General features: G+C 42.2%; 1 protein-coding gene across 1 annotated transcript in view; it reads left to right on the top strand.

Moving 5' to 3' along the window:
- Nucleotides 1-11,957, top strand: part of LOC117829708 (protoheme IX farnesyltransferase, mitochondrial) — a 54,892-nt gene extending 42,935 nt beyond the window's left edge. The window contains exons 6-7 of the mRNA XM_034707338.1: nucleotides 4,418-4,650; nucleotides 9,541-11,957. Coding sequence (XP_034563229.1) covers nucleotides 4,418-4,650; nucleotides 9,541-9,974 — 667 coding nt within the window. The 3' untranslated portion in view covers nucleotides 9,975-11,957. The remainder of the gene's footprint in view (nucleotides 1-4,417; nucleotides 4,651-9,540) is intronic.
- Nucleotides 11,958-13,902: the final 1,945 nt, after the last annotated feature.

Raw genomic sequence — 13,902 nt, 5'->3', positions numbered from 1 at the left:
AGAGGGGTAGAGGGAGATGAAGAGAGAGAGAGGATAGTGATGAGACGGATAGTAGTTGTAGTAGAAGGTTGTCTATGACAGAGATCCAGAGGAACCTACGAGAGAAGGGAGCTCAGGGACAGGATAAGATCCAGTCCCATCTTACAGACAGTACTCAGTCTGATCTCATCTTAATCCACCATGAGCAGAGCACTTTGCAGCATTTAGCAAGTTACAGTGGCAGGCAAGGACAAACTTCCTTTAACAGGCAGAAACCTCCAGCAGGACCAGACTCATGACAGACAGAGATCTGCCTCGACTGTGTTGGAGTTGGAGAGAGGGATAGAGGGAGATAAAGAGAGAGAGAGAGAGAGATGATAGTGGTGAGACAGATAGTAGTAGTTGTAGCAGCTGGAGTCTGGCACGTCCACAGCAGCAGAACGTCTAAAAGAGTGACCCAGAGGAACCTACGAGACAAGGGAGCTCAGGGACTCCAAGAAAGATCTATGGTTAGTAACCTAAAGGATGTAAATGACCGGCAGACAGAAAATGAGTCACGTCAAATGTTGGACACCACTCACAAAAATACAGAAGTTTACCAACTTGTAAGTCAGTGCATGAAGAAGAGGAGCTTTGACTGTCTGCCAAGTAGTTTTACTCGAAGGCCAAGAAACTCTGACCTCCAGCTCTCGTTTGTTGTGGTGTTGATACCAGTAAAAGCTATGCATGGCTGCAGTGACGATCCTCTGCTTTACACCTGTCAGCTGTAATGATAGCATGTTGTCAGATAAGGGAGGAGGGATGAGGTTGGGGTCAGGGTGTAGTTTACCTCCTGACCGTCCTCACTCTGCTACCTCCTCCTCCGCTCAGATCTCAGATAACCTCTGCATTAGCGCTCAGTGAACTGTGAGCGTCGCCACGCTCTGGATCTGCCCGTCTCTACCTTCCTCTTCAGGCGACTGCCACCTTTTGAGTCGCAGGCAGTCAAAGAGATACTTACTGATGCATGAACCAGAGGACACACAAACAAACAGCATGTCCCCTTCAGCCATTGTCTCTGCCAGGAAGCTGCCTCCTTCGCATTTCAGTCCGACAGGAAGAGCTTCATATCTCTGCTTTTGGCTTTTATTCAGGGAGAACAAAAACAACCAAACCACTACGTAAGAGTACGTATACCTCTGTTTCCTATTGATTTCTACCAGCAGGAGAACCACTTTATGACTCAACAGCTTGTGAGTAACATAAGTAGACCCTGACCTGCAGCTATCTCATCCTACTTTCAGGAATTCTGCACTGACATCCTGTTTAAACGTGGACTCTCATGCTCCTTGAAAAGCCGACTGAAGACGCCCTCCCCGTCTAAACACTTTCAGCCTGTCTCTGACAGAAGGCGTGTGTCTGTCTCTGAAACATTAGATCTCCTCAGAGCTCTTTGTCTCCTCTCTCTCACTCACGTGATCTTTTGTAGAGACAGCGAGCAGATGTGAGGCTGGACCGTCCTGTCAAACAAGCCTTCACAAAGCCACATTTTACACATTCTCTGTGTCTCCGTCAGGACAGTGCTTCATGTTTGGCCAAATGACGCTGTTCTTCCACATTTGGGTCACTGTGAGAGTTTGACTTAGGAGGATGAGGTTAGCAGAGGAGGAAAAGGTCTGTCTCTGTATGTCAGGGGTGCAATATTGTACATCTTCACCACCTTTGAGTGTTCTTCAGTGAAATGAGGAAGACTGTCTGCTCACCTTAGTTGTGTATTTACAGCATCTGAGGCTTCAACATGTAAAGCTTTCAGCTTTTGAGGAGAACAGCATGGATGATTCGTTTTAGTCTTTGAAGCGAGGGGACAAATTGCAATTTATAAGCCAGAAGATTGTTTTTTTTTGTTGGTTCTTACATTAAATTGGAAAATCCCTGCTTTTGGGGTTGACCAGTCCTCTTCAGTTACTTCTTCTGGCCAAGTTGTTCCAGTTGTTTCACTTCAGATTACTATCTCATATCTTATTTCCAGGTTGGTGTCCCTCGTTTTTCCAGAGAATTAAGCTGTTAAGACGTGTTTTACAGTAGTAGTCAATCTGTATTTGTACAGCACCAAATCCCAACAAATGTTATCTCAGGACGCTTTTACAAACAGAGCAGGGCTAGACCGTACTCTATGTTAAATTATTAACACAGACCCAACATCAAGACGGGATAAGATCCGGTCCCCTCTTACTGACAGGACTCAATCTGATCTCATCTTAATCCAACATGAGCAGAGCACTTTGCAGCATTTAGCAAGTTACAGCGGCAAGGACAAACTTCCTTTATCAGGCAGAAACCTCCAGCAGGACCAGACTCATGTTAGACAGACAACTCCTGAGACCGAGTTGGGGTTGGAAAGAGGGATAGAGGAGATGAAGAGAGAAAGAGAGATCATAGTGGTGAGACAGATAGTAGTAGTTGTAGTAGAAGGTTGTCTTTGGCAGAGATCCAGAGGAATCTACGAGACAAGGGAGCTCAGGGACTCCAGAGAGGTCTATGGTTAGTAACTTTGATGGGACAGGGAGGGTTAAAGTAAGTGATGGGGGAAGGGATAACAATTATAGTATGTTTGATAATAATGCAGAGATTGTGTTTCTTTGTCTTTTCCTTTATGTTTCTCTTTAAATAAAAACAGGAAGTGCTGTTCCCCAACACATATTTAAAAATACCTGAAATAACCTCCCATAAAAGTAACCCCATTTTTGGGACAGTCAGAATCAAGTAGCAGGATGAACAATTACTTATTTTGCTCTTACCACAAGACATTCAGTTTGGTTGTTTTATCATCATTGCTAATTAAAATAGTTTTCTATATATTAAAAAAATACATATGAGGTCTCCAAAAGTCTTTTTTCAAAGGGTGGTCGACTTATCATCGAGGCCGTTCTCTATTCTGACCAATATGGTCCAAATATCACACAGAAAACTCTTTCCTTCAAGTTCCAGCTCAACTTGTTTTCTCATTCTTCTCATCTCTCTTCAGCTCTCTCTTTCAAGTTAATCATTTATTCCATGTTTCCTATTTCCACAAAATATTCAGTCTGACTGGCAAGGAAAACTTTGGGATGGGATCTCTCTCAGTAAAAGTCTCTTCAGATTTTCCTTAATATCTAAATTTTACAACTGCTCCTGCTTTTTTCACTCAATATAAAAACAATCTGTGCATGGTTGTTAAAAATTATCTTTATTTTGTCTGTCTAGTCTTTGATGGCTTTAAAGTTTATTCTCAGACATTCCACTAAAGCCATTATATTTTAAGGCTCTTCCACATTAGGAAAGTTCAGACTTGTTGTTTTGCCTGGTTTTGTTTTCCTCCCATGACTGCTTGAACATTTGAACAGGAGAATAATCTAAAAAGTGGTTTACCCTTGGTTCCCTGTTGTAAACATTTTAATCTCTGGCCTTGACATTCCTTACCTGACCTTAAATGTTGTCACACATGTATTAAGAAATTTTTTTTTAGGGTGAGCTGCATGTGTGAACGCAAACAACCCTGGATTTCCCTCTCAGTCTGAGGAGGGAAACTTCCTGCTGTGAGGGACATGAGAATAACCAATCATGGGACATTTCAGGGTGAAGCTGTCCTCAAATCTTCAATATTACTTCAAGGAGTGCGTGTGTGAAAAGGACTCGAGATCAGATGTATCGGACGGTAAATCCACCTCAGGCGATGTCCCTCACTCCCTCCCCTCTTGAACCCAGCTGAGCCAGCCCACAGCCACATTGTCGACAGCCCATAGTCCGCCTGCACGGCCCCACCTCAGCCCACATAAAACAGACACAACACCACTAATCACATTAATGCCTCGATCTCGCTGCACCAAAATAAAAAAGTTCTGTCTGCATTTTGAAGAAAACGGTCTGCGTTTGGTCAAGATGTTAATCTCTCCCTCTCTTTAATTTATGGAGCATTTACTGGTGAATTTGAACCAGACCTCGCCATCACTGCTTTCAATAAAAGACAAGAAGAGGAGGAGGAGGGAGTCTTCATCCAGCTAAAAGCCTGAGCCTTGGTGGTTTCTCTTCTGCTAGTTTTGATCTCTGGAGTGTGCGCACGCTCTTCATCTCTACTTTTTTCTGAACAAACTCTTATCAGATGAGCTTCCCGTTTTAAGATAGGGCCATGCACGGTTGCTGACTGTCAGTGTGTGGCCCCCATAGATCTACATGTGTGTGTATGTGTGTTTGTGAAACATGTGGGGCTATCTTTGTCCTATCTGCTGTCTGCACAAGCCCACAAACCTTTATCATCCTGCAGTTCTCGGGGCAGTGACAGGCTTTTGTCTGAGCCTGATCTGTGTATTGTAACCGACATTTTATCGAAGTGTCTTCATCTTTGTGCATTTTTCCCTTCTTCCCTGATTGAACAGATTCTCACATTCTTTGCCTCTTTTTTTGTGTCTCTTCTTCACATCAGCCCCCTCCATGCGGTCTGCTTTGCTCTGGGCTGTGGGATTCCTGGAATTGCCCTGCTCACGTTGGTGGTAAACCCCCTCACGGGCTTCCTGGGTGCCCTCAACATCTTCCTCTACACCTGCTGCTACACTCCACTCAAGAGGCTTAGCATCTCCAACACCTGGGTGGGAGCGTTTGTGGGCGCGATTCCTCCGGTCATGGGCTGGACGGCTGCTACAGGTTGTCTGGAGCCAGGTATGAATCACCAGCTGAAATACAGTATGAGACGTTATTGGGCACTCTCAAAATGTTTAAGAGAAAGTTGTTCAGGTGACAGATTATCATTAACTATTAAAGTCACTAATCAAGCACAGATTTCCAGCTTTTTGTAGTCATCAGTCAGAATTTTATAAAGTTTGTTTCCAGCACATTAAAACTAAGCAGTCAGTTAGAAGAACCACGACTTCAACAACAGTCTCATCAGCTGTTTTATGATTGCTTTGATCTTAGGTGAGAGATACAAACCCAACATGTTAATTGTGAACTGAATGCCTGGTCTACTTTGGATTGAAGGCAGCAACTAAAGACTATTTGAATAGTTGACAAGTCATCAATTATTGAAATTACACACAGCATGGCTGTAACTTCAGCTACTGCTGTTTTACATGCACAACTCTCTGCAGAGATAGTATGGATGCAAAATGGCATCTCAGTAAGATGGTTTTGACAAATAGTTGCACTCTTATCAGAGTTTATAGAGTTCATATGGCCAGATTTGTCTGTTTAGCTTGGAGTGAAATGTGCTCCCATTAGCAAATATTTACTTTTGAAACTAATTAGGCTTCCTGCTAGTTGTTAAAGCTAGGGTTGGCAGTCTCAGAAAATCAGCATGAATTTGAATGTAGCTTTTCCTCATGACTCCGTCTAACCCCTCCCCTCCTCCCTCGGAGCTCCTCCAAAACGACGCCCCCCCGCTCACATGTACGAGCGCCGCTGATTCTCGACCATATGATCGTGACTGATTCAAAACCGGTCCTCACCAAAACATTATCATAGTGAAAGTTAAAAACACAAACAAACATGGCTGCTGTTAGTACTCACAACTATCATGCTAGCATTATCCAGTTGTACCGGTGACACGATATCAGGAGAAAAGTTATAACACATATATAATACAGTAACAGCTCTACTGTTTGTTAAACGTGTTCAGTGTAGATGTTCTTAATTCCTACAGTGTTGACGGTCAGTGAAGGCATCAGGAGAGGTGTAGAGTGTGCGAGTGGGAGAGAGGAGAGGAGAAGTTTTTCATTCATTCAAACATTGATTGTTGTTTTGTTGGTTGTTGTGATCACGGCCGACAGTGACCGGTTATTAAAGATCAACGTGTTCAGGAATCGGCTCGTCATCACTACAGCGTCCGGACGGACGTTACAATAAATATATATATTTTCTGTAGGACTTACTGAACGTCATTAATTATTCTGCTTGTTGGTGAGAGCTTTTTAGACTCTGATCCGGACTACAGTCCTGAGCAAAGCACCTCATCAGGTCAGAGGGGACAGGCCCGAGGACGAGCGAGAGGGGCAGTAAATACAGTCAGGGGAAGTAGAGGCAGGAGACGGGGACTCGGAGGAGTGCCCGCCGGGGAAATGTACGCGCAGGAGGAGGGCAGAACGGCTGGACGGGATTTGATTGGTTTAAAATTTGGGGAGCCAAAAAACGGTGATTGGTTGGTGTTTTCCCAGGTTTACTCCGGCTGTAGATAGCAGTTTTTTTTCACTCTTTTTTAGGAACACATCATGTATTGATTGCCATCAGGACATAAAGATCATTTTAACCAGTATGGCAAAAAGGGTATCTAAATCTGATTACCAACCCCAGCTTTAAGGCCATCAAATCAAATGTTGAATGCTTAATTTTTGGCTATCATTTGGTGAATTCGGTTGTATCTAGACCATAGACTGTATAAGTAATGGACGTAGTATCCGTGACGTCACACGTGACGTCACCCATCTGTTTCTGAAGCGCTGTTTTGAGGCCAATCATCCATATTGCTGCTGTCGAGCTATATATGCCTCTCATTGGAAGACTCGTAATCTCAATATCTCTGGAATTAGAGCGTTAGGAAAAAATTCACCCCGGACAGTGTGTGCCAATCGAGAAATGAGCTATCCAGACTACACTCGTCTTTTGTACCAGACTGTAAACATGTTTTATTTCTGTTGTAAAGATCTGCTTTCCGGTACTTCCAGGGCCAGCCTCAAGCGGCAACCTCCGGTCTCCGCTTGATCTAGACCAACTGTTTATTTTTAAAGCTGTCCATAGATTCAAATTTGAATCATGAGGAATCACAGTTTTGAAATACTCTGGCAACCTCCAGATGGGTGACTTCCCGGATACTAAGTCCATTTATTATACAATCTATGGTCAAAATACTCAAAATGTGCCTCGTTGAAATACAAGGAAAGCTCCTTGCAGCTGAGTGCAACCAAACCCAAATCATTTATTTAGGATTTTGAGGTTGGCAATCAAATTTGAAGAGTGGCCTAGACCACCCTGACCAGCTCCTGGATCCACCCATTCTGCCCCGCCAAAGTGACCTGAACCCATACAGCTCATCATGCATTATGTTTCTCTGCAGCAGTAAAATGAAATGTCTCAGGAGTTTGGACTTTTGGTTGGAATCAAAGTAATTTTGAGTCAATACTCAGTTTTGATAATTGCCAATCGCTGTCATAAATAATCCAAGTTCGCCTCACTCTTCTGTAGGCTCTCTTTGCTCGGCCCAGACTCCCTCCAGCTCCGTTAGTGCTCTCCTTCTTGAAGACTGTGAATGCTTTTATTGTAAGGTGCTTTACACCAGAGCATCTGCCAAAAGAATGAAGTGCTACATCAGTACATGGAGACTGAGAGGCTTATTCAGCTTGTTTGTTGGACACGTTAAGTGTTCTGTTATGGCAACTGGGTGAAGTGTGTTTCATAATGTGGCTGGCGTGTCCCTGAGAAGTGCTCACACAAGTCTATGTTCATGAGACAAATATTGGGTTGGATCTCAGAGCATGTTTAATGGAGTTATTGGCTTTTGATCTGGACAATGAAAGGAGTTCTATTTCATTTGATTCCAGACCATTTCAAGAGACGGTTATCGGTTCCAATGCTGTCGTCTTTAAATCACAATCTTTTCTAATGATTTAGCCGAATAAACAAAGTCTGTGCATTTTATCTGCTCTTAAAATCTCCTCAGAACAAAGTACAGACATTTAAAAGCAGATGATTCTTTTATTATTTTTTGCTGTTTCTCTGCACTCTCTGTTCAGTACTCACAGTGAATATGACCGTTAGTAGACCTGTGTGTCACCCTCGCACACAGAGTGACACACAGACCACTGGCACTGAAAACCAAAGGGGGCTGGGGTATTTGGTTTCTTGTTAGTTTTAATTGGTCAAATCATATCATCAAATTTAGACTATTAAATGTTACACTGATGATAATGACCACTTGTTCAATGCTTCTTACAGCAGCTGACTATTTGCAAGAAGGAAGCAGTAAAAAGTATCAGCATTTTTAAAATTGTTATTGCTCTTATAGTAGATGAGATAATTGAGAGGAAAAAATTTATAGTTGTTTCTCTGATTTAAATTAAAGTGCATATTTTTATTATTTTTATTTAACTAATCTTTGCCAAAGAAAAAGTAATGATGATAATAATAATAATAATAAGGATAATAATAATATAATAATAACAATAAGGATGATAATGATAATAATAGTGATGAAAATTACATTAGTAAAAGTAATTATAATAATAAGGATAATAGTAATAATAATATTAATAATAGTTTTATAATAATACAAATAATTTTGTAATAATAATATTAATATCTTTATAGTAATAATAATGATGACTTTTATTTCCAGAGCACTTTTCAAAAAACAGATACTGTGCTTTACACAGGCTGCAAAATAAAACAAGTGTCATAGAATCACACAAGGCAAATTCAAGAAATTAAAGATATTTTGAAAGGAATACAATTCTTTCAAAATATATATTATTAAATAATAAAACACAACTTTAAAATAATAATAATACTGAGGTCAAATCTGGAAAGGCTTGTTGCTAAATGTACTGACATGCAGCATTTATCAATTAGTTAGTCAAAAGAGAAGTCATTAAAACTACTTTAATGGATATTTAATAAAAAACTTTTTTTGGCAGGAATACCAAACATTTTATTTTTCCCAAATCTTTAATGTTTTGACATTCTGCTGCTCAAACAATTGATAAACGCAATTTCAAAATAATAATAATTATTTTTTACTTAATACTTTTTTCTTTTTCCAGCATTATCCTTGGCTTGGTGCCTTTATCTGGTCTGACAGCTTGAGAGAGACAGGAAATGTGTGAAGAGTGGGGGATGACATGCACCAAATACTGCTACAGGAAGTGATCCTACAGCCACTGCATCAAGGAACTGAAGCCTCTGTATGTTGAGCGCCTGCTCCACAAACTGAGCTGAACCCACGCTCTCATTTTATAGACTTTGGGAATTGATTCATCATGAAAATGACGAACAGGAGGCGGGAGGCGTGGGTTAGACTCAGCTGCTGAAGCATGTTCCTCATGTGCAGAGGGTACAGTCCTTGTTGCAGCACACGCAGGTTCTCCACCCTTTGCTGCATGTCTCCACCCACACCGCTCCCCACACTTCCTGTCTCTCTTCAGCTGTTGTATCTAATGAAGGCAATAAAAGCCCCCCGAAAATGACTCTCAATTAAAAAACCAATCAAGGGCAGATTAATGGATTAAGAAATGTGTGCTAGATGCAGCCCGACATGACTTAATAAACTCTGCAGTATTGTTGGTTTTACTTTAAAGCTTTACTTTGTGTGAGTTCTGTTTTTTCCACAACTATGAAAAGGTTTAACAAGGATTAAGTTTTGTGAAATTACCTCTCTTAATACCAAAAATTGTTGCTTTATTCCTAAGTTCACAACATAAAAGTTTAATAGCGGCACTTGGCCTTTAATTCGGCTTGTTGAGTGTGAATTAAAGGAGCAGCACATTAATTTAAGTCCCTCACTCTCAGATCATTAATCCTCTCCCTCCTCTCTCTTTCATCTCCCCCTCTGTCTCCCCCCTGCAGGTGCTTTGTTGCTGGGTGGTTTCCTGTACAGCTGGCAGTTCCCCCACTTCAACGCCCTCAGCTGGAACTTGAGGGAAGACTACTCTCGCGGCGGCTACCGCATGATGTCCGTCACCCACCCCAGCATGTGCAAGCGAGTGGCCCTGCGTCACAGCCTGGGTCTGATCGGCCTGTCGTCGTTAGCCCCCGTGTTAGACGTCACCACTTGGACCTTCCCCGTTATCTCCCTCCCCATTAATCTGTACATCAGCTACCTGGCCTTCCGTTTCTACCGCAAAGGAGACCGCAACAGCGCCCGCAAGCTGTTCTTCTGCAGCCTGTGGCACCTGCCCATGCTGCTGCTGCTCGCACTCACCTGCAAAAAAGCGCGCAAAGACCCAGAGAACGCCGCTCTACCTGCAACTTCTTCTTTACCTCTCACACTGCAGAGCTAGCTAGCCTTAATTTAAGTCCCGCGTGTCTCCTTTAACCACTTCTTCTCCGAGCAGCTGGATGATGGACACATTATTTAATCTGTGTTTAATTCAACCCAGCGCTGCTCAAAGCAGATCAGGAAATGAGCTGGAAGTGATCGGATCAAAACGTAACAGAAAACACACCGAATCATTACACCCGGTTGTAATCATTTCAAAGCGTGTGTGCTCTCACTGTATATATTCTGTATTTATTTATGTAGGGGCCCAGCAGATCCTCTCAGTGTTGTACATGACTGATGTTTAATGACCTTGTACAGTGTAAATTGCTCCTATGGATCCACACTGAGATCTCTCTCTGCAGATCATACAAATGCAACATAGAGGAAAAGGATATATACGTGACTATCAGAGTAAGGGCTGCTTCCAACTCTGAATTGTCGGTCGAATCTAATGTGACGGTTCAATCCAAGGCAACACTTTATTCTGAGTTGAATTTACCGCCTCATCAAAGCTCCTTTATCCACAGGTCTCATGCTTCTCATGCAGGATGCAGATTCATCAGTCTTGTATGTGAGCAGGCGTCAACAAGACATCAAAAGAATCACAGGTCAGCAACTTTCTAGTTACTTAAAATCATGTCAGCATTATTTAAAATTATATTGTTGAAATAGAGAAAAGATTTGAGCCATCTGTTCTCTGGAAACAGAAACAAGCTAACCTAAAGTCAGCTTGCAGACCCCAAATACCTTGAGGTAGCACCAGAAAGATCCTTATTTTGAACTATTTAAGCCTGGTTTATACTTCTGCAGCAGTGGTCGACACGGACATGAGCACCACATACTTCTGCGTCGATGCGTCCGTGTCACGCAGCAATTCTCAGCCGAAACCCTCAAGGGCAGTGTGGTCTCTCTGACAGCCAGTCCCCTGCTTCCGGCCCCGCTACGATCTCTGTTTACTTTTCAACAACGATTCAGAGCGTGTTCTGTTAATCTACAGCTGATACATGTTGCTGTTTATTATACAGACGTGATTGCATGAAGAATAGAGAGGAGGAGATGAAATACACGGCCAATGTGCGGTCGTTGAGTGGGGTTCCCAGAAGTGCTGTAGATGCGGGACGAGCGGACCAATCACAGGGCTTGCAGTCGGCGTCAATTCTAGGGGTAGTTACATTTTGGAGGAGGTGCACGTCTGCTACGTGTGTAGGCATCTGCTTAGGGATGCCGTCGATTCGACACAGAAGTATAAATCAGGCTGAAGTGTTAAGAAGGAGGCTATGTAGACATTTTGGCTCATGTTTGAAATATTAAGCAGTGATGGAATCTTTATCTTAAGTGAAGCTGAGCATCAACAACAGTAAGCTATCAGCAGCTCAGCTATCAGCAGCTCAGCTCGCAGCCCCCTTCTGAAATCCTGAGCCCGCCAAATCCAAACACAGATCTTTAACCTGAATCTGCTTTATCAGTTTTTTCACCAACTTTAAAAAGCAGACCTGTTTGTTCTGACCTCTGGTGACCTCTGTGGGTAACTTGATGGGGTCAAAACAACAAGAAATCAAGCCGTCGAGATGTGCTCGTCCGTTTCCTGCCTTTCATGCTGTTGCTCCTGTACAGAACTGATCACACATGATGCCGCTCAAAACCAAGAGTTCAGAGGATCGACTGACAAAAGCGTGAGTTGTTTGATGATTTTAAGAGTCCACTTTTAGCGCACATCCTGCTATCAAAGGATGTAAGTTAGCTTTCAGAGTATAAAAATAGAGTGAATATCAACTTATTCTAACAAAGCTGTTCTTTGACTTTGACCTCAAACCTGTTACTTGACAGTTTGTACGCCTCATTGTATTTCGCCGCTCGGCAAACACACTGATGGCTCATTTATATAATGCAACACGGTTAATTCAACACGGTTGTTCAGCACCAAAACAAAAGAGAATACTTAACCTCTGTGAGAAACACAAGGGCAGATATTCTCTGACAATAAAACACATCGTGATTGTAACTCTGTCTCCTGTGTCATCATTTCCTCCTCCTAACGTCTCAATTCAAAAGTGATCGACTCCAAATGGACGATGGAGCCACACACAAACACGTCTCGTTAGGTGGCGGTGCACTCCGCCTGATATTTGGATTTAAGTTTCAATGAAAGCCTCGTGGATCTGCTGGCTTTAAGCACAATCTCCATCCCTCCTGTAAGCTGTCTTTAACAGGCCACCTCTGCACCTGTCAGTCAACATGTGCTCCCCTTCCGCCCTTTACCCCTAGTTTTGGTATTTGGTTACATTTCCATCACCGCACTCGCAGAAACAAGCGGCCCCCTTTTCCCCTCGCTGCCATCCTCCCTCCATAAAAAAGAGGGGCTGAGGGATTTAGCCAAGGCCGGGAGACCGGGAGACCTGAAACGGCTCGACATCCTCGTAAAGTGTCCGACCGGATACGGAGTTTCATATCAGAGGGCGAAAGGGGTGCAGCGGAGCCAGCTGTTACAGTCAGGAGGAAAGAGGGGAACAAACACACACACATGTACTCTCAACCTGTGCGTGGATTGAATGTCGGACAAACCTCCAGGATCAGTGTGACGGCCTGTCCTGGTTCACATCTGATCTGATACTGTCATCACGGAGAACTCCACTCTCTTTTAAGATTCCTGGATTCACACTTTTCATATTCTAACCCTGAAATATTGAGATTATTAATCACATTTGAGTATTTTAGGCCCACAGCTGAGCTCCAAACTGTCGCTTGAGGCGTTTTATACACAAAAGACGTCTTTGAGTGGCTGTCCTTTGGAATCATTCTTCCAAAGTGTCTTGGGAGTTGCTTAAATAACTTTAATAATTCAGTTGTTGTGCCAAAACTTTATGAAAAAGTTGGATTTTAAAGCCGCTCAGAATTGTTTTAACTTTTGAGATCCTCAGGGATGTTTCAGCTTTATTCTGTGCAGAGTTTTACCCTCTTTTTAAAATCCTCTGAACAAAATTCTGAGATAATACAGTCGTGATTTTGTGACATTGAATCGAGTTTTGGAAGTCATTTTTGGTCTTATGCACAAGGGTGAAATGGAAATTTGAAACCTTCAGTGCTCTTACGCAAGGAACAAGTAATTTCAAATATTAAAAAACGCCTTTATTAAAGTATGTCATTGCTTTTTTTCAGTGAAGGTTGTAATGCATTTTCATTTTAGTTCAAACTTGTATTCAAAGCTCTACTTTTATGTTTATCTAATCATGCTTGAAGGCTTTTTTTTGTATTTTAGAAACTTTGTAAATTATGCAGTTAGACCATGACGTTCTTTGAGGCTGCACATTACCTTGCATAAAAAAGTTCAATGATAAGTCATTGGATATTTTTTTAATTTACATATTTTTATTCCCCTTGTGAATAAAAGAAGAATATTTCCCTTTCTATTTCACAGTCCTTATTTCATTTCCTTCCATGCATAAAAACATGGAGCTCTCTCTTTCTACCACAGTTCATATCAGCCTTTAAATCGCTCATGTTATTCATCGCTTCATTGTGAGTCTGAGCTCTCACGCCAAAGTCAACAAAAGTGAGGAGTAAAGAATATGCATCTGTAAACAGAAGAGGGTTTCTCAAACGGCCCTGGAGCTGCAGCTTTTAATGTCCGCACATCAGAGGAGGAAATACTGAACAAGAGCTCCGATTCCAGGATTCTTTTAAACCCAGCACTGAAGTCTCAGGATGACGGATGACCTCTGGCCTCTCTTCAAATGGTGAGATGCTTCAACATAAAAGCCAAAGAGCTGCAGTGTGATACTGGAGCAAGATTTAGACCGTAGAGAAAAAGTGAAACATGACTTTAATATCACAATCAACAAGTCTTCCATGTGGGGCAACAAAAAAGAGCCATGTGTGTTATCACTACTCTTTATGAAATCCCATGTTATGAAATCCAATGACTTATTCTTTTACAAAATAATGCAAAT

This window comes from Notolabrus celidotus, chromosome 18 (assembly GCF_009762535.1).
Source record: "Notolabrus celidotus isolate fNotCel1 chromosome 18, fNotCel1.pri, whole genome shotgun sequence".
NCBI classification, from domain to species: Eukaryota; Metazoa; Chordata; class Actinopteri; order Labriformes; family Labridae; genus Notolabrus; species Notolabrus celidotus.
Note: the sequence above shows the minus strand (reverse complement) of the source record. Positions and strands in the feature narration are given on the sequence as shown.